This window comes from Lucilia sericata, unplaced genomic scaffold (assembly GCF_015586225.1).
Source record: "Lucilia sericata isolate MDLA Ls3-8-SP2 unplaced genomic scaffold, ASM1558622v1 Contig000435F_arrow, whole genome shotgun sequence".
NCBI lineage: Eukaryota > Metazoa > Arthropoda > Insecta > Diptera > Calliphoridae > Lucilia > Lucilia sericata.
The window spans coordinates 186,612-208,891 of record NW_023994450.1 but is presented as its reverse complement, the minus strand read 5'-3'; the positions used below and the strand labels follow the sequence as shown (position 1 = coordinate 208,891).

At 29.7% G+C, this 22,280-nt stretch overlaps 1 protein-coding gene across 8 annotated transcripts in view; it reads right to left on the bottom strand.

The window, feature by feature from the left end:
• Window positions 1–7,506: 7,506 nt before the first annotated feature.
• Window positions 7,507–22,280, bottom strand: part of LOC119604821 (cAMP-specific 3',5'-cyclic phosphodiesterase-like) — a 165,855-nt gene continuing 151,081 nt past the window's right edge. For 2 of the 8 annotated variants that reach the window (XM_037957686.1, XM_037957681.1), the window contains 9 exons: window positions 20,604–20,708; window positions 19,156–19,336; window positions 18,893–18,986; window positions 11,612–11,952; window positions 11,278–11,542; window positions 11,095–11,209; window positions 8,950–9,112; window positions 8,510–8,881; window positions 8,116–8,440 (listed from right to left, as the gene is read on the bottom strand). In XM_037957686.1, coding sequence (XP_037813614.1) covers window positions 8,276–8,440; window positions 8,510–8,881; window positions 8,950–9,112; window positions 11,095–11,209; window positions 11,278–11,542; window positions 11,612–11,952; window positions 18,893–18,986; window positions 19,156–19,336; window positions 20,604–20,708 — 1,801 coding nt within the window. In that variant the 3' untranslated portion in view covers window positions 8,116–8,275. Of the gene's footprint in view, window positions 8,441–8,509; window positions 8,882–8,949; window positions 9,113–11,094; window positions 11,210–11,277; window positions 11,543–11,611; window positions 11,953–18,892; window positions 18,987–19,155; window positions 19,337–20,603; window positions 20,709–22,280 lie in introns of all 8 variants that reach the window. The other 6 variants (XM_037957682.1, XM_037957684.1, XM_037957688.1 and 3 more) reach the window with 5 other exon arrangements.

Below are 22,280 nucleotides of genomic sequence, written 5' to 3'. Positions count from 1 at the left end.
GCGACTGAAGTCTGAAATAAGGTTTTAATTAATATCAAGTATCTAGTCTGGACTATAATCTGAACTATATTCTGGACTACAGTTTACACTATAGATTAATGTGTGGACTATATTATCTACTAGAATCCACAATTTGTACTATAGTTTTAACTACAGTCTGGACTGAAATTTGGACTAGATTGTGATTAATGTTTGGACTATAGTCTGAAAAATAATCTAAACTTTAGTCTGAATTTTAGTCTGTACTATAGTCTGGATTGTAGTCTAAAATATAATCTGAATTACAGTCTATACAATACTGGACTATAGTCTGTGCTAAAGCCGTACTATAGTCCGTACTAAAGTTAGGACTATGAACTGGACTATTGAATTACATTTTACAATCTAGTCTAGGCAATAATCTGAACATTAGTCTGGATTCTAGTCCGAACTACAATATAGATATAGATATATAATGAACTACAATCTGTACTATAGATTTAACTATAGTTTGGCCTGAAATCTGAGATACAATCTACACTACAGTGGGAACTATAGTGTAGTATATAATATGAAATATATCCTGAACTATAGTCTGGACTACAGTTTTGATTAGTCTGATTTATTTTCTGAACTATAGTTTCAACAAAACTATGTCTATGGACTATGGTTGGAATTTAGTCTAGATAATTGGTTGCCCTATAGTCTGTGCTAAAGTTTAGACTATAGTACGAACTATAGTCAGAAATATAGACAGGACTATTGACAATTGGTTGCACTTTAGTCTATGCTAAAGTCTAGACTGTAGTACGAACTATAGTTAAATTAAATTTTACAGGCTCGTGTAGACTATAATCTGAACTATAGTATAGATTATAGCTTAATATTTGGATTATATTCTAAAAGTTTGTTTAGATTGTAGCTTAAGTGTGGACCATAATCTGAACTATATAATAACACAGACTTGTCCGTACTATAGTTTAGCTTGTAGTTTATTGTCTAGACTACAAACGAGACTAAACTATGAACTATAATTTGATCTATAGTCTGGACTATAACTCTAATTATTTACCCCTATTCTGCATTTCAATTCGAATCGAAATTTTCTCCGTTTGGCAACTTTTATATTCTGCATTTCGATTCGAAGCTCCCTCACTAAAAAAAACAACTTAGAAAAACGTAGTTACATTCGTAATGCAGAATACATGCCATCGTAAAGCATTGAAATAAAATGATATTTCTTCTTCTTTTTCTTACGATTCCGTTTTTTGTTGGAATACAAATTTTCGATCGTAGCTTAACTGAATACGGAAACGTAATCGAAATGCAGAATAGGGGTGATTGTTTGGACTATAGTTTGAATTGAAACTAATGGGTCGATATTTGATAGCAAACGAACCTTAGTTGAGTTGAGTTAGCAACCGTCAGCAGCAAATTTATGTTGTCCAGTAGTTAACTAGAAATTTGTTGTGGTGTGGTGAGCCAATCCGAACTACATTGATATAAATTGATTCGTGAGGACAAAGTTTCGTTCTGTAGAACTTATATATCTACCAATGCCAAGGCAGGAAGTAGCTCCACAAATTGAAGTGATTAGGTTGTCACCTCCATTGCTGACTGTAGGCGTGATTAAATTTATTCTTAATGCACCAATTCAAACTCACTTCACCAAAGGATATCTTTATGACTTCACTTCTGAATTGAACTTATGTTTTGTTCTCACAAATATAACTTTAATATACAATTTTATTCATATTTTTTTTGTTTACAATTTTTACTTGCTAGCTTTCTTTTGTGTTGCTAGTCTGTCAAAATAACCGCAGATGACAAAATATCGATAACTTTTTGCCAACTAATGAAAGTTGCCATTGCGTAATACGAAGATTTAAGTCAATTGCGTTGATTAGTAGATTTCTGGCAACTCAACTGAAGTTTGGTTGCTATTCTTAACGATCCCTTAAACTACAGTTTTGGCTATAGTTTAGACTATAATCTAAATTGCAGTTTCAATCTATGGTCTGGATATCATATTTCTTCATTCACATTATTACTATACAAAATAAAAACCATAATCCCATAATTAATTTGTTAATATTAAGGTTATTTTAATAAATTCTTTTCCACAAATAAGTAAGTACATTTAAATAAATCACTAACATTGGTTAGAAATATTTCTTTTTTTTTCATAATTCGAGTGTTTTGTTTAAGAGATTAGGAGAAAAAGATCTTTAATAAGAGATATTAACAAATGATATTAATTTTTTTAAAGTTTTTTTTTAGAAGAGGTGGTATTTACGAATCATTATCATATAGACAAGTTAACATTTTAGGTTGTTTTAATACCAAATGCTGGAAAAATCTAAAAATTCCCAAAACCTTAAGAAAACTTTGATTTTATTGCAACAATTTTGAAAAACTACAGTTTTCTCAATATTTTGACAAATACTTTAATTGAATAAGAATAAATTCACAACAAATTCTTCTTAATACGTGAAATCTTTTGCGAAAATCTGCTTTCAAATTTAGATATGAATTTAAATCTTTCTCTTAGGTTTATGTTTATATCACTTATTAAAGAATATTTTACCAAAATCTCTTTGTTGTTGATAATTTCAATTAAATTAGTATTCAATATGTTGCTCATTAGTTATAAATTTATACTTTAACTTTTTTGTTATCCTGTAAATTTGTAGGTTATCATTTTTTTTTTTGTTTAAATTGGAATACACATTAAATTTTATATAGCTGCAATTAAGTTTTCTTGTTTTTTTATTTTATTAAATATGTATATATAGTTATAACTATTATCATTATTATTATTATTAATAATAATAATAAATTTATAAATTCATTTGTTTGTTAATTTAAATTATTATTAATTTTTTTTATTATTATAATTACAAGTAGAAGAAAAAAGACATACTAGTTTTTGTTTTTCTTTGTTTTGTTTTTTTAGTTTAATGATTTATTTTCCATTTTAAATAATTTTTCACTCAAAGTTTTTTTTAAGGGTATTTTTTTGTTGTTATTATTATAATAATTTTATTTAATTAAATTTCATTTATTTTTTAATTATTTTTTTTTAAAGGATCTAAAGTATTTGTTTTAGCAAACATTTTCAATGTTGCTTTTATATTTTTTTCCATTTTGGTTAAGCTTATTTTTTTTTATTAATAATTAATTAATAATAATATTACAATAAAATGTTTTTATGTATATAGTTGTTGTTGTTTTTTCTTGTTTTTTTTTTAATATAACCTACTAGTTTAACATGTTTTTGTTGTTGTTTTAATTATTATTTATTTTTTTTTGTTTGTAATGTAATGCTAAAGTGTTTGTTTTATAATATTAATTTAATTGTTTATATAGTTTTTTTATTATTTATTTTAAATGATATTTTTTTAACCATCAAGGTTGTTTTTGCATAAAATTTGCTTTTGTTTTTTTTATGTTATTTTGTTGTTGTTGGTAGTATTTACTAATTATTATAATAAATATATATGTAGTTAAATATTTTGCTATTTAAGCAAAATATTTTACATTTTATTTTGTTATTTTTTTTTATATATATTTTAAATATATTAAAAAAAAAATAAAAAGAGCGGGATCCTGCCCTGTCAACAAATTAAAAAAAATAATTAATAAATAAACTAAAAAAATAATAATATATATGTGTTTGTATATAATATAAAGTTAAAAATAATAAATTAAGCTAAACTGTTTTAAAACTTATTTAAAAAACCGTTAATCATTTAAAAGAATAATATTATTTGGCCATAATTTGTCATTTTAGTTAAAAAAACGTATTTTTTTCATTTTATAAATTTAAAAATAAAATTTAGTTGAAATTTTAAAAGTCGTATAAGTAAAAATTCTTGCTGCTTTTCGCAAAAGAAAGGTTTTAATTATTTAAGAAAAAAATATTTTAATTTAAGAAAAAAATTATTAATAATATTTATATTTAATAAATTGTGCTTGTTTTTTAATAAAGTTTTAGTAATTTTTAATAAAGAAGACTTAGTGATGTATTTTTTTTTTCAAAATTTTTGTTTGGTTTTTGGTTTCTTTTTGTAATGGTAGAGAGTTTAAGGAAGCATTTAATTAAATATATAGTTTTTTTTTAAAGATTTAATTCAAGAAAAATATTAAATTAAATTAAAAAAATTAATTTTTTAAAATTATTTTTGTTTAAAAATAAATTTGTTTTTTTTACTAAATTCGAGTCCAACGGTTGGTTTTGTTATAATTAAAATATGTATGTAATTGTCAGTATTTCGCAAAGAAATTTGATTTTCAAATTTTACATAAAAATAAACATTTTGAAAATATAATTTGTTTCCGAGATACTGTTATACGAGGTGTGTTTGTTAAATTTAAAAAAAAAGTATTTAAACAAAATCTTGTAATTGTAGTTAAGTTTTCATTTAAATCATTTTTAAGACATATGAAATTTAAAGAGAACAAATTTTAACAAATTTTAAGAAATTTGAATTACAACATTGAATATCAAATTATACTTAAGAAAGTGTTATACTTTATACATTTAATTTTTTTTTTAAATATTTTCCAATTTATTTTCCTTGATTCGAAAAGTAGATTTTTCGAATGTTTACATTTTAGTTCGAAATTTTTACTTTCGAATTCAAATCAAAAATTTTCGAATTACTTTTCGATATCATTTGTAGTTCTCAAACTGACAACTTATTTAAACTGTTATACACTCATTTTTTGTAATAATAAACTAACTTTTGTTCTGCAAGACTTTAAAAATTGAATTTTATTGTAAATAAAGGAATTCGAAAAGATATACTTCAAATCGAGTATAAATATGCAAATATCAAAGGAACTGTTATACAAACAGCCATATTCAAACTGTTATACATTTATAATTTCCATAAATACAAACAACATTTTTAGGAAAACAATTTCACAGAAAAACAAAAACTGTTATACGTGAAGAAAAAATTCCAAATCGAAAAGTCTACTCTCTGAAAATCTTACTTCCAATCAAAGTGGTTTCGATTCGAAAGTAACTCATTGTGACGATCCTACATTGGTCTTAATATTCATTCGCGATTTAAGTTCTTTATCGTTTTACAAAAAGAACTCTTCCATTAGTAAGTCGAAAACAATATTATTTCGATATTTTACAGAAATCGGTTTAAGTTTTCCAGAATATAACAAAAAAGCCTCAACTATAATGTTTATGACGATCACAAAAGGGACTAAAGCTATATATACATGATTGTTAGATCTTACAACTTTGGCAGTAAACTGTACGGAAAATGTCTAACAACAGTGTCAATTTACAAATTATGTCTTACAACATTGTCAGTAAATCTTTTTCTGACAAAGTTGTAAGTTCATACGATTGTTAGACATTTTGTGCACATTTTACTGACAACGTTGTAAGATCTGACAACAAGTGTGTATCACAGCTTTAATATTAATGCCCGATTAACGTTCTTTATTGTCTTGCAAAAAGAATTCTTACATTAATTGGTCCAAACCATTGTTAGCCGATTTACGATTTTTCAATTATGACGATTACAAAAAGGACTATATTAATGACCGATTCACATTCTCTATCGTTTTGCAAAAAGAACTATTCCAAACCCATTATTATTCTCGAAATCTTGTAGAATTCAGAAATGGAGTTTTAAGTTTTCCAGAGAGGTTATACAATCACTAAAGCCTATGTACGATCTGTCAATTGTGACGATCACAAAAGTGACTAATATTAATGATTGACGCAAGATGATAACTTGCAAAAAGAACTCTAACAGTGGTTGGTCCATCCGATTGTTATTTTAAAATTTTGCAGATATATGTATCTTCAGCTACATGGATGCACCAAATCGGTTTAAGTTTTCCAGAGAGGTGACGATTACAAAAAGGACCATATTAATGGCCGATTCACATTCTCTATCGTTTTGCAAAAAGAACTATTCCATTAATAAGTCTAAACCCATTATTGTGCTCAAAATCTTGCGCAATACAGAAAATACGATGTACGATCTGTCAATTGTGACGATGACAAAAGGGATTAATATTAATGACCGATTGACGTTCTTTATGATCTTGCAAAAAGAACTCTAACATTAGTTGGTCCATCCCTTTTTTATTTTAAAATTTTGTAGATATATGTATGTATCTTCAGCAATCTGGATGTACCAAATCGGGGTAAGTTTTCCAGAGAGGAGACGATTACAAAAAGGACTATATTAATGGCGAATTCACATTCTCTATAGTTTTGCAAAAAGAACTATTCCATTAATAAGTCTTGTAGAATACAGAAAATTTAAAAGAGAACACTTGTATACGTCTCTCAGACCCGTGAAGTAGTTGAAAAAGTAAGACATTTTTGTGGCACAAGACTTATAAGAGTCTACTAACGATATAAGTAGTAAAAGGTCTGACATTCCTTACTTTTGAAGCCTTGATAGCTTCTTTAGAATGAGAACTTTAATAAAATGTTTTTATAACAGTTTTATGTATAATAGTTTTGAGTTGAGAGAACTTTTAGTTAAAACTGAGAAAATAATAGCTGTATAACAGTTGAATTGAACTTTTTATAAAATATGGATTAAAAACAGTATAACAATTAAATATGTCATTATTTTTAAAAAATTTCCTATTAAAAAGTAAACAAACATTTATAAAAAGTTTTCAAAGAAGCATGTATTACAATGTTTGATTTTAACAGTTTATAACAGTTTTCTTAGTATATTTTCTTATTAAATTTCATATGTAGTCATTAGATTTTATCTTTCAATGTGAAAACTTTGTTTAAATTTCTTTTTTTTTACTAAATACCTGTTTCAAAATTGTTGTTCAAACTTAAATGTAAATTAAATAAACAAATTTCAAAATAATTTTTTTTTTTAAATTTTCAACAAATATTAACAAACAAAAACAAATTTCCTTTTTACTATAAATGTTCAGTAGTTTTTTTTCGTTTACTTGTATTTCTAAATGAAAATGGCATGCAGAAAAAAATGAACTAAAATAATTTAAAATTAAAGAAAAAAAAAAAACTGAAAAAAAGACTTACAATTTAAACAAGAGAAAATGGTAATAAAGTTTACAATAAAATCTTTAAGGAAAATAATTTCTTTTTTTTTAATAAAACTTTTAGATTGTTTAAAGTGTTATATTAAATAAAACTGTTATATTTTCATATAATTTTGAACAATTTTTGTATGCTTAAACAAATGAGTTTTTTTTTGCTTCTAATATTTTGTTGTTTTTTTTTTTTTTTTGAATAATTACAAAGTCCCGTTAGTTTAACAGTTAAAGGTCAAAGTTTGTGTATTGTAGTGTCCTAAGTTGGTTTTTTTTTGTTTGTTGTTGTTGTTTGGTTTTTGTAAGTAGTAAAGTCAATATTTATAAAAATAATTTAATTAAATACTAAAACAAAAACACCAGCCAGCAGTTGCTCCTACATATTTTAAATATTTTAATAAATTAATTTAAAAATTTGTAATATTGTAAAATTATTTAAATTTAAAAGTTTAAACTGTTGACTAGTGTTATCATTGAAAAAAATAATTCATTCTTGAGTTTGTGTTTTTTTTTTTAAATAATAAAAAATTCTATTAAAAAAAATAATTGTTTTTGCTGTTAGAGAGGGAGTAGGGTGGCATTTTGAAAAAGTTTTTTTTTTGTTTCTTTTAGTTTTTCTTTTTCAGTGGTTAGTTGTAGTAAATATTTTATTTTATTTTGTTTTTTGCATTTAATCATATTTGTTTGATATTTCCCTAAACAATTATTATTTTTTTAAAGTTTTAATATTTTTTTTAAGTTATTTTTTTCTTTTAATAATTATTATTTTTTTGTTTGTTTTGTCAACTTGTCGGTGTCATAAAAATGTTTTTAAATTTTTTTTGTAATATTTTTTTTGCAATTTTTCATTTTTAACTTAAATGGAAAATCTATTTTTTTTTGTTGTTTGTTGAGAAATAAAATAATAAAAAAATTAAAAATCTTAGCTATTTTTTTTTGTTTGTTTTGTTGCTATTTTAGCATTGTCTTAAAAATGTTTTTGAAATTTGTATAGAGTTTGTATTGTTGTGTGTTTTGGTTTTTTGTTTTATATAGTTTAGTTTTAATTCTATTTTAATATTTTTTTGGAGGATTTTTTTTGAATAATTTTTTTCTAGTAAATTTGTTATTTTTTAAGCTTTTTAAAGTTTTTTTTTTTGTTTGTTTTTATGTTTTTTTAAAGTCACTAACGTATTAGCAAAAAATTTTGCGCCTTTTCTGTAATTTTTCGGCATAGTCCCACGACTCTCCGTCACATTCCAGCGTGATGAGATTGATTTTGACTCCCCGACGGTTTATTTTCACCCGTTGTGGTCAAGGAGTTGTTGGCGACATCATCATCACCTCGTTCGGCCGCTGTTTCATCAGCTTCTTCTAGTTCAGCTAAATTTTCTTGATCGGACTCTTCAAGGGTTACCTATTTACAAACATCATAATTTGCTAACTACTTTTCAAAAACTACTGTGTGTGTTCTCTTCGAACTTACCTGAAACCTTATTTTATCCTCGTTAGCTGGCTGTTCATCGGCCTGTGATGGTGGTGGTGATGGTGGTATCATACTCTGATAATAGTCTCTATTCTCTTCAAGCGTATCTAATATATCTTGAGCATCTGGATGCACCAAATCGGCCCAAGTTTCCCAGAGTGGATGTACAATATAATCAATAAAGCCGACCTGCGACTTTTCAATCGTAGCATTATGACGATCACACATTGGACTAATATCCATGCCCGATTCACGTTCTTTATCGCCTTGCAAAAAGAACTCCTCCATTAGTAGACTAACCCAGCGTTTGTAGAGCGGCAAGGGTTTAGTGGGATTACTTAAATCGGCACAATGGACAAGATTTTCAAGAACCTGTTGTAATAATGAAAATATAATTAAACGAATGTTCTCTGCAAAGAGAAATATAGTAAGAATTTTACCTGTATACGATCTGTGTAATTGTCCAGCAGTAGTACACCAGATCCTGCTACCTTTTTCGTTTCTACCATAGTTTTTAAATCGGCCAAAAGGCTCATATGTTTGGACATGTCAGTTGATAGTACAATATCAATAACCATTTTTCTTAATGTTTGGCGTTGTTTCCTAAAAAAATAAATTTTTATAAATTAGCGGTTTCATGTGTCGATATTTCTCAAAAGATCACCGAAACTCAAAGGAATTATAACTGAACGAGAACTGGACTAGAACTGAACCAGAACTGAATTAGAACTGAACTAGAACTGAACTAGAACTAAACTAGAACTGAACTAGAACTAGAACTGAATTAACTGAACTAGAACTGAACTAGAACTGAACTAGAACTGAACTAGAACTGAACTAGAACTGAACTAGAACTGCTGAACTAGAACTGAACTAGAACTGAACTAGAACTGAACTAGAACTGAACTAGAACTGAACTGAACTAGAACTGAACTAGAACTGAACTAGAACTGAACTAGAACTGAACTAGAACTGAACTAGAACTGAACTAGAACTGAACTAGAACTGAACTAGAACTGAACTAGAACTGAACTAGAACTGAACTAGAACTGAACTAGAACTGAACTAGAACTGAACTAGAACTGAACTAGAACTGAACTAGAACTGACTAGAATTGAACTAGAACTGAACTAGAACTGAACTAGTACTGAACTAGAACTGAACTAGAACTGACTAGTAACTAGAACTGAACTAGAACTGAACTAGAACTGAACTAGAACTGAACTAGAACTGAACTAGAACTGAACTAGAACTGAACTAGACTGAACTAGAACTGAACTAGAACTGAACTAGAACTGAACTAGAACTGAACTAGAACTGAACTAGAACTGAACTAGAACTGAACTAGACTGAACTAGAACTGAACTAGAACTGAACTAGAACTGAACTAGAACTGACTAGAACTGAACTAGAACTGAACTAGAACTGAACTAGACTGAAACTAGGAACTGAACTAGAAACTGAACTAGAACTGAACTAGTACGACTAGAACTGAACTAGAACTGAACCTGAAGTGAACTAGTGAACTAGAAACTGAACTAGAAACTGAACTAGAACTGAACTAGACACTGAACTACTGACTAGAACGACTAGAACTGGAACTAACTGACTAGAACTGGAACTAGAACTGAACTAGAAATGAACTAGAAACTGAACTAGTACTGAACTAGAACTGAACTATAACTGACTGATGAACTAGAACTGAACTAGAACTGAACTAGAACTGAACTACTGAAACTAGAACTGAACTAGAACTGAACTAGTACTAGAACTGAAACTAGAACTGTAACTAGAACTGAAACTAGAACCTTGAACTAGAAACTGAACTAGAACGGCTGAACTAGAAACTGAAACTAGAACTGAACTAGTACGAACTAGAACTGAGCTAGAACTGAACTTAGAATGAACTAGGAACTGAACTAGAACTGAACTAGAACTGAACTAGAACTGAACTAGAACTGACATAGAACTGAACTAGAACTGAAACTAGAACTGACTAGAACTGAACTAGAACTGAACTAAGAACTGAACTAGAACTGGACTAGAACTACTAGAACTGAACTAGAACTGAACTAGAACTGAACTAGAACTGAACTAGAACGGAACTAGAACTGACTAGAACTGAACTAGAACTGAACTAGAACTGAACTAGAACTGAACTAGAACTGAACTAGAACTGAATAGAACTGAACAGAACTGAACTAGAACTGAACTAGAACTGAACTAGAACTGAACTAGAACTGAACTAGAACTGAACTAGAACTGACTAGAACTGAACTAGAACTGACTAGAACTGAACTAGAACTGAACTAGAACTGAACTAGAACTGACTAGAACGAACTAGACGAACTAGAACTGAACTAGAACTGAACTAGAACTGAACTAGAACTGAACTAGAACTTGAAACTAGAACTGAACTAGAACTGAACTAGAACTGAACTAGAACTGAACTAGAACTGAACTAGAACTGAGCTAGATATTACAGCTAAGGATTAAATTTGCAGACATTTTGGTCATATTGGATTACCAAATTTTACAGTTAGTTCCTGGTCAATTGGTCTAAAATATTTGTATAAATTACTCACTTTTGCATATTACAGAATATATCACATCCTTGATTTTGCAATAATTTAAAGGCAACAGCTAAATGATGATTTTCCAAAACAGATTCGTCATTATACATTAAGGCTAATTCGGAACCTAAAACCAAATCAAAATTTGAAGAATTGAAAAAAATCATTAAAATATACAATGTAAATAAAACCCACTTGAATTAACTAAAAATTGATTAGTTAGACCAGGATGATCAACATCGTGAATACAGGCTGCAAATAGAGCACCGCCCACTTCCAGTGGCGTAAAAACACCCTCAAGTGCAGGAGTATTTAATAAAACATTAGTACTTTGTGTTACATCAGCCGCATGTAGTGAATTGTGAAACGGATTGTCTTTAACATAATGGTCCTCCAGAGTAGTCATAAAATTAAGAAAATTTTTCGGTGGTATCATAAGACTGGTCAATAATTCTCTACTCTGTAAGATGAAAAGAAATAAATAAATTTTAATAAAGAGAACAAATTTTGGGAAGAAAGTGGGATGAACCTGAAATATTGTGTATGCTACACAGGTGAGTGGACGATTGTTGCTTAAATCGCCTATTTTAAATATATCAATGCCCCAGGTATCCAATTCGGCCAAATGTTGACCCAACGCGGCCTCATGTGTTGTCTCTACACCATATGTGGGTAAACGTTCGCCTGTAAATGAGTTTGTATGTGAAAGTGGACGTTTAACACCAGATATTTGGGACATGGGTGGGCCTCTGGGTGAACGACTGCGTTGTTGTTGTTGCTGCTGTTGTTGTGTTAATTGTGGTACCGGTACATTTGGATCGGTATTCTCTTCGAAACGCATCGAGGGCAAGTCAAATTCTTGTTGTTTATCTAAAAGTTAAATAATTTTAATTAAATTTAGATTTATATAAAACACAATAATTTTATGGAAAATAAAGTATAACTACAATTGTAGCATTGACGTTAAATTTAGTCGCTTTCTATAACATTTTATTTAATTTTAAATTCCATTATCTTATTAAATATTTTGGCTGCTGTAACCCATTTTTATTTAAATACGAGTGGTTTTGTTTCTATTTTTTCCAACAACCATACACTTTCGCTTCATTTGATTTTGAAGCGTAGTTACTGCAAAACATAATTTGATTTCAAAGTTTTATTTTTTGCTGCTCCTATTTTTATCATATTACTACTCATCATTATCATCATCATATGAACAGTATGTTTTACAGTTTTTTTTGTTATATAAAAGAGGTTACTTAAAATTTACAAAATCCTCACAATTTATCAACAACCCTACAAATACACTACACATTTTTTTATTTGAATTACAAACTAGGAACCGCAACCTATAGCAACTGTTTGGGGGGAGTGAAAAGAGTAAAAGGACGACGCGTGGTTGATGATGATGAAAAAAAGTTTTAAATATAAAATTCAAATTTTATTTGCATTTTTCCGTATTCATCCATCGCTTTTGCATAAAACATACATATAAAGCATACTTTTATATTAACAAAATAACAAAAAATCAGTGTATACCTTTAGGCTGGAAATAAATATTATGTGCTTTTTTACATACATATGTATATCTTTATTTTAAATTCTACGTTTTAGTTATATAAAATGATGAAGTGGAAAAAAATGATAAAAATCAATTTAATTTATAAACATTTTTACTACTTGATTTTACTTAAGGGCTAGACATTTCTTTTATGGTGAAGCTGCAAAAAAAACTTTTCACTTTTTCTTTTTTGTGGTAAATATACAAGTGTTAAAACAAAAAATCGTATGAACAAAAGAAACAGGGAGAGGCGAAAAATCATCTTGTGAAAATCAAAAAAAGAAATATTGTAAAAAAGTTACAAAACCTGCTGAGATTTTTATGTGAAATAAATTCAACTTTGAGTGTTGAAAAAAAGAACGATATGAATTACAAAAGTTTACAAGGCTACACAGGGGAAACATAAATTGAGTCCATTGAAATGTAATGTTTAACAAAGCTGTTTTTTTTGGGATGGGTCCTTGAAAAGCCCTATTTACAGAAATATATAAAAAATGAATGATTTTACAAATGAAGATAAGTACACAATGTCCAATACTTTTCTAGAATTAGAATTGAACTAGGGCATTAACCTGCACTAGAACTGAACTACAACTGAACTAGAACTGAGCTAGAACGGCACTAGAACTGAACTAGAACTGAACTAGAACTGAACTAGAACTGAACTAGAACTGAACTTGAACTGAACTAAACTGAACTAGAACTGAACTAAGAACTGAACTAGACTGAACTAGACTGAACTATAACGGAACTAAACTGAACTAGAACTGAACTAGAACTGAACTAGAACTGAACTAGAACTGAACTAGAACTGAACTAGAACTGAACTAGAACTGAACTAGAACTGAACTAGAACTGAACTAGAACTGAACTAGAACTGAACTAGAACTGAACTAGAACTGAACTAGAACTAGAACTGAACTGAACTGAACTAGAACTAGAACTGAACTAGAACTGAACTAGAACTGAACTAGAACTGAACTAGAACTGAACTAGAACTGAACTAGAACTGAACTAGAACTGAACTAGAACTGAACTAGAACTGAACTAGAACTGAACTAGAACTGAACTAGAACTGAACTAGAAACTGAACTAGAACTGAACTAGAACTGAACTAGAACTGAACTAGAACTGAACTAGAACTGAACTAGAACTGAACTAGAACTGAACTAGAACTGAACTAGAACTGAACTAGAACTGAACTAGAACTGAACTAGAAACTGAACTAGAACTGAACTAGAACTGAACTAGAACTGAACTAGAACTGAACTAGAACTGAACTAGAACTGAACTAGAACTGAACTAGAACTGAACTAGAACTGAACTAGAACTGAACTAGAACTGAACTAGAACTGAACTAGAACTGAACTAGAACTGAACTAGAACTGAACTAGAATGAACTAGAACTGAACTAGAACTGAACTAGAACTGAACTAGAACTGAACTAGAACTGAACTAGAACTGAACTAGAACTGAACAAGAACTGAACTAGAACTGAACTAGAACTGAACTAGAACTGAACTAGAACTGAACTAGAACTGAACTAGAACTGAACTAGAACTGAACTAGAACTGAACTAGAACTGAACTAGAACTGAACTAGAACTGAACTAGAACTGAACTAGAACTGAACTAGAACTGAACTAGAACTGAACTAGAACTGAACTAGAACTGAACTAGAACTGAACTAGAACTGAACTAGAACTGAACTAGAACTGAACTAGAACTGAACTAGAACTGAACTAGAACTGAACTAGAACTGAACTAGAACTGAACTAGAACTGAACTAGAACTGAACTAGAACTGAACTAGAACTGAACTAGAACTGAACTAGAAAGAACTGAACTAGAACTGAACTGAACTAGAACTGAACTGAACTGAACTAGAACTGAACTAGAACTGAACTAGAACTGAACTAGAACTGAACTAGACTGAACTAGAACTGAACTAGAACTGAACTAGAACTGAACTAGAACTGAACTAGAACTGAACTAGAACTGAACTAGAACTGAACTAGAACTGAACTAGAACTGAACTAGAACTGAACTAGAACTGAACTAGAACTGAACTAGAACTGAACTAGAACTGAACTAGAACTGAACTAGAACTGAACTAGAACTGAACTAGAACTGAACTAGAACTGAACTAGAACTGAACTAGAACTGAACTAGAACTGAACTAGAACTGAACTAAACTGAACTAGAACTGAACTAGAACTGAACTAGAACTGAACTAGAACTGAACTAGAACTGAACTAGAACTGAACCTAGAACTGAACTAGAACTGAACTAGAACTGAACTAGAACTGAAACTAGAACTGAACTAGAAACTGAACTAGAACTGAACTGAGAACTGAACTAGAACTGAACTAGAACTGAAACTAGAACTGAACTAGAACTGAACTAGAACGAACTAGAACTGAACTAGAACTGAACTAGAACTGAACTAGAACTGAACTAGAACTGAACTAGAACTGAACTAGAACTGAACTAGAACTGAACTAGAACTGAACTAGAACTGAACTAGAACTGAACTAGAACTGAAACTAGAACTGAACTAGAACTGAACTAGAAACTGAACTAGAACTGAACTAGAACTGAACTAGAACTGAACTAGAACTGAACTAGAACTGAACTAGAACTGAACTAGAACTGAACTAGAACTGAACTAGAACTGAAACTAGACTGAACTAGAACTGAACTAGAACTGAACTAGAACTGACTAGAACTGAACAGAACTGAACTAGAACTGAACTAGAACTGAACTAGAACTGAACTAGAACTGAACTAGAACTGAACTAGAACTGAACTAACTGAACTAGAACTGAACTAGAACTGAACTAGAACTGAACTAGAACTGAACTAGAACTGAACTAAAACTGAACTAGAACTGAACTAGAACTGAACTAGAACTGAACTAGACTGAACTAGAACTGAACTAGAACTGAACTAAAACTGAACTAGAACTGAACTAGAACTGAACTAGAACTGAACTAGAACTGAACTAGAACTGAACTAGAACTGAACTAGAACTGAACTAGAACTGAACTAGAACTGAACTAGAACTGAACTAAAACTGAACTAGAACTGAACGAACTGAACTAGAACTGAACTAGAACTGAACTAGAACTGAACTAGAACTGAACTAACTGAACTAGAACTGAACTAGAACTGAATAGAACTGAACTAGAACTGAACTAGAACTGAACTAGAACTGAACTAGAACTGAACTAGAACTGAACTAGAACTGACACTAGAACTGAACTAGAACTGAACTAGAACTGAACTAGAACTGAACTAAACTGAACTAGAACTGAACTAGAACTGAACTAGAACTGAACTAGAACTGAACTAGAACTGAACTAGAACTGAACTAGAACTGAACTAGAATGAACTAGAACTGAACTAGAACTGAACTAGAACTGAACTAGAACTGAACTAGAACTGAACTAGAACTGAACTAGAACTGAACTAGAACTGAACTAGAACTGAACTAGAACTGAACTAGAACTGAACTAGAACTGAACTAGAACTGAACTAGAACTAGAACTGAACTAGAACTGAACTAGAACTGAACTAGAACTGAACTAGAACTGAACTAGAACTGAACTAGAACTGAACTAGAACTGAACTAGAACTGAACTAGAACTGAACTAGAACTGAACTAGAACTGAACTAGAACTGAACTAGAACTGAACTAGAACTGAACTAGAACTGAACTAGAACTGAACTAGAACTGAACTAGAACTGAACTAGAACTGAACTAGAACTGAACTAGAACTGAACTAGAACTGAACTAGAACTGAACTAGAACTGAACTAGAACTGAACTAGAACTGAACTAGAACTGAACTAGAACTGAACTAGAACTGAACTAGAACTGAACTAGAACTGAACTAGAACTGAACTAGAACTGAACTAGAACTGAACTAGAACTGAACTAGAACTGAACTAGAACTGAACTAGAACTGAACTAGAACTGAACTAGAACTGAACTAGAACTGAACTAGAACTGAACAAGAACTGAACTAGAACTGAACTAGAACTGAACTAGAACTGAACTAGAACTGCACTAGAACTGAACTAGAACTGAACTAGAACTGAACTAGAACTGAACTAGAACTGAACTAGAACTGAACTAGAACTGAACTAGAACTGAACTAGAACTGAACTAGAACTGAACTAGAACTGAACTAGAACTGAACTAGAACTGAACTAGAACTGAACTAGAACTGAACTAGAACTGAACTAGAACTGAACTAGAACTGAACTAGAACTGAACTAGAACTGAACTAGAACTGAACTAGAACTGAACTAGAACTGAACTGAACTAGAACTGAACTAGAACTGAACTAGAACTGAACTAGAACTGAACTAGAACTGAACTGAACTAGAACTGACTGAACTGACTGAACTAGAACTGAACTAGAACTGAACTAGAACTGAACTAGACTGAACTAGAACTGAACTAGAACTGAACTAGAACTGAACTAGAACTGAACTAGAACTGAACTAGAACTGAACTAGAACTGAACTAGAACTGAACTAGAACTGAACTAGAACTGAACTAGAACTGAACTAGAGCTGAACTAGAACTGAACTAGAACTGAACTAGAACTGAACTAGAACTGAACTAGAACTGAACTAGAACTGAACTAAAACTGAACTAGAACTGAACTAGAACTGAACTAGAACTGAACTAGAACTGAACTAGAACTGAACTAGAACTGAACTAGAACTGAACTAGAACTGAACTAGAACTGAACTAGAACTGAACTAGAACTGAACTAGAACTGAACTAGAACTGAACTAGAACTGAACTAGAACTGAACTGAACTAGAACTAGAACTGAACTAGAACTAGAACTAGAACTGAACTAGAACTGAACTGAACTAGAACTGAACTAGAACTAGAACTGAACTGAACTGAACTAGAACTGAACTAGAACTGAACTAGAACTGAACTAGAACTGAACTAGAACTGAACTAGAACTGAACTAGAACTGAACTAGAACTGAACTAGAACTGAACTAGAACTGAAATAGAACTGAACTAGAACTGAACTAAAACTGAACTAGAACTGAACTAGAACTGAACTAGAACTGAACTAGACCTGAACTAGAACTGAACTAGAACTGAACTGAACTAGAACTGAACTAGAACTGAACTAGACTGAACTAGAACTGAACTAGAACTGAACTAAAACTGAACTAGAACTGAACTAGAACTGAACTAGAACTGAACTAGAACTGAACTAGAACTGAACTAGAACTGAACTAGAACTGAACTAAAACTGAACTAGAACTGAACTAGAACTGAACTAGAACTGAACTAGACCTGAACTAGAACTGAACTAGAACTGAACTAGAACTGAACTAGAACTGAACTAGAACTGAACTAGAACTGAACTGAACGAACTAGAACTGAACTAGAACTGAACTAGAACTGAACTAGAACTGAACTAGAAACTGAACTAGAACTGAACTAAAACTGAACTAGAACTGAACTAGAACTGAACTAGAACTGAACTAGAACTGAACTAGAACTGAACTAGAACTGAACTAGAACTGAACTGGAACTGAACTAGAACTGAACTAGAACTGAACTAGAACTGAACTAGAACTGAACTAGAACTGAACTAGGACTGAACAAAAAAGCCAATATCGCAAAATTTTTACAAAATTATTTTTTTTTTAATTAACGACCCACTGTGCTATCGTAGTAAACTGTATTAAATATAAATTTCATTTAGAAAATATAAAACTTATAAATCTTAAAATTCTTTTGAAACTTTTTAAATTGGTTTTCCGGGCATTAAAAGATTAAATTTAACCGACGAACACATAAAAAGCGAAAATGTCAAAATATTTCAGTATATTTTGTCATTCCTTTTCGAAAAAAAATCTTCATTTATTTTGCAGCTTGTACAGTAAACTTTTTTCCCCGAATTGAAGGTCTTTGTATGTAAAAATTGTCTGTAGCATATTTAACAAATGTCTTTAAATACATTTGCATAAATTTATTGAAGCATACTTTTAGGCTTGTTGAATGATTGATTTTTGTGCGAATATTATGGTTTTGTTGTAATTTTTTTTTTTTTTATTTAAATTGTACATATTTTACAGTTTGCTAGGTTTTGTTGTTATAAAAAAAGTGTTTGACAAATCCGTTAAATATGTATTACATATAAAGGCACGTTTTACATAGTAAATACATAAATGAGGTAAAAGTGTAAATATGGTTGTTAACTTACCCAAAAATGTTGAACAAATGTATTCTGAAATTTGATTTCCCGATCTACTCGATTCACTGAAGTGAGATAATTCCTTATTAAGCATGCGTTTGAACTGTGAAAAGTTGAAAGGAAAAAATACAGAGTTTATATTAAAAGAAAATAGAGAGAAATATTTCGAGTATACATTGAGGAGTATGTGAAAAAATTTTAAATAAAGTATACTTTTAAGGGTTTTTAAAGAAAAATTAAAGTAATTTTTTTTATTTTGATTTTGAACTCACCTTTAGTGAAGCCATATCGGATACACTGCGATGTGTTTGTATTGTTTCCAGTTGATCTAAACACCAGTCTAATTCTTCTATTGTATCGGTGGCCAATCTAGTGTATGCCTCATCGCCCTGATTCAATTGTATGCCCGCCGTTGAGGAACGTCCCATTGAAGTTTGTGTTGGTCGCCTAGATCTTAGATCATTAATACAATGTTCCACACACAGAAACACAAACAAACGTACAGACAAACACACACAGACAGACAAAGTGTTTCGACAAACATACACACATTTACAATAATAGTTTTTAAAAAAGAAACATATTTAACGAAAAACAAATAAAATTGTTAAGGGAACCGGAAACAAGGACATAACAAAGCGTAGGTCATTTAAGAAAAAAAGTACAATTAAAGCAAAAAAGGACGAGCGAACGTTGTTGATACGGGCGGGCATAACAAAAGATATTTTTGAAAAAATAAAAAGAAATAAAGCAAAAAAAATTTTTTTTAATTAATTAAAAATGTGTTAAAATTATAAAGGTTAGAGCGTAAAAAGTAAGGAAAAATAATTTTTAAAATAAAAAATTTATTAAAGGAAATTTGACAAATTATTTCAATATAAGTTAAACAAATTTGGTTTATTTTTTATTTTATTATAGGAAAAAAAGGGGGAGAAAGAGAAAAAGAAATAAAGGTAAAATTATGTTATAAAAAATCTATACTTTTAGTCAAACTGGGAGTTAAACATTTAGATTTTATCACAAAAAAACAAATTTTTTAAAATAAATAAATAAATTCAAAAGCATGTGCAGACAAGTATGTTATTAAAGAATTCCATAATAGGTACTTAAGTATACTTTTAGGGGACAACAAATATTATTTACTTTAAAGTATACTTTAAGCAGTTAAACCTTAAAATTATGGCCACATACTTTAAGGCTTAATAATTTTCAAATATACTCGTATGCACACAGTTTTGGGTTTATAACCCCCTTTTAATACAGTTTTAACAATCCATTTACTATTTGGTGGTTCAAAAAGAATCTGAGTGGGTTTTTTTAAAGAGTAAAACACTGTAATATTAATGAATTAATTTATATAACTGTTTTACTCTGCTAAAAAGGGGCAATTCTAATAAAAAAGTTTTACATTACAACATTTTAATTTAATTTTATTTTTGTTATAATTAAAATTATGTTCTCGCAAGACAATGTGTTAGAAGTAGGTACAACAAATAAAATAAATATTTAGTAATAGGTATTTGTTATAATTATAATTATTGTTATTTTTAATAATTTTATTTTTTAGCCAGGTGCAGTTAAGTATTAAAAAAGGGTTCATGTTATAATTAACTTTATTTTTAAAGGGAGTTACAATGTATTACAATATATTAAATAGAAAGGCAAAAATTTCCAAAAGAAAAAAAATCAAAATTAATTAAAAGTAAAAGCTTATACTCACTTGTTGGTTGCTGGAACATTTGTCAGACTTAATAAATTATTGCGTACAGAACGTAAACTGGCTAAAATTTGGGCAAATGGTGTCACAATGAGATCCTCGCCATGGCTACATGAAAATTAATAGAAGAAAGAAAAAAAGAGAAAAAACACATACATATATGAATTAAGATGTTTACACAAATAAATATTTTATTAAATTAAATAAAACTATTTTAACTAACATTACAGTGAATGACAAAATTTAATCAAATTTTATTTTCATACTTAAAAATCTCGTTCTTTGGGGAATAGTTAAATGTATACAAAGCAGAGATTGGTTTTCAAATTTTAAAACATATTTTTCTTATTTTGCCACTTACTGTATATTCCTTTAAGCTTCTAAATTTTAATTAACTAATATATTTTTTTTTACAAAATACATAAGCTCTTATATTTAACAAAAATAATATAAAATGTGCAATTTATTATAATAAAGTTATAAAAAGTGCTTCGCATTCAATAGTTATTATCATCTGCCTTATATTTTAAATAATAAAATTAATATCAATTTACTAAACAAAATATTTAAAACTATTAATACGCCCACTTAAACACAAACTTGTTGGATTTATACACAGCTTTTTTTGATCAAACACAAGCAAAAAGTTGTAGGTTTAATGTAGTGACGTTTAATTAAAGATGAAAATATTAAAGATTTTTTCATAAACAAATGTCTGTCTAATTTTAAACAAATTTATTTAATTTAATTTTTGAATTTAAATTTGTTTGATATAAATCGGCGTTTTAATTATGTTCAGTTTTTTTTAAGCTCCCGTTCAGTTCCAGTTCAGTTGTAGTTCAGTTCTAGTTCAGTTCTAGTTCAGTTCAGTTCAGTTCTAGTTCAGTTCTAGTTCAGTTCTAGTTCAGTTCTAGTTCAGTTCTAGTTCAGTTCTAGTTCAGTTCTAGTTCAGTTCTAGTTCAGTTCTAGTTCAGTTCTAGTTCAGTTCTAGTTCAGTTCTAGTTCAGTTCTAGTTCAGTTCTAGTTCAGTTCTAGTTCAGTTCTAGTTCAGTTCTAGTTCAGTTCTAGTTCAGTTCTAGTTCAGTTCTAGTTCAGTTCTAGTTCAGTTCTAGTTCAGTTCTAGTTCAGTTCTAGTTCAGTTCTAGTTCAGTTCTAGTTCAGTTCTAGTTCAGTTCTAGTTCAGTTCTAGTTCAGTTCTAGTTCAGTTCTAGTTCAGTTCTAGTTCAGTTCTAGTTCAGTTCTAGTTCAGTTCTAGTTCAGTTCTAGTTCAGTTCTAGTTCAGTTCTAGTTCAGTTCTAGTTCAGTTCTAGTTCAGTTCTAGTTCAGTTCTAGTTCAGTTCTAGTTCAGTTCTAGTTCAGTTCTAGTTCAGTTCTAGTTCAGTTCTAGTTCAGTTCTAGTTCAGTTCTAGTTCAGTTCTAGTTCAGTTCTAGTTCTAGTTCAGTTCTAGTTCAGTTCTAGTTCAGTTCTAGTTCAGTTCTAGTTCAGTTCAGTTCTAGTTCAGTTCTAGTTCAGTTCTAGTTCGGTTCTAGTTCAGTTCTAGTTCAGTTCTGGTTCAGTTCTAGTTCAGTTCTAGTTCAGTTCTAGTTCAGTTCTAGATCAGTTCTAGATCAGTTCTAGTTCTGTTCTAGTTCTGTTCTAGTTCTGTTCTAGTTCTGTTCTAGTTCTGTGCTAGTTCTGTT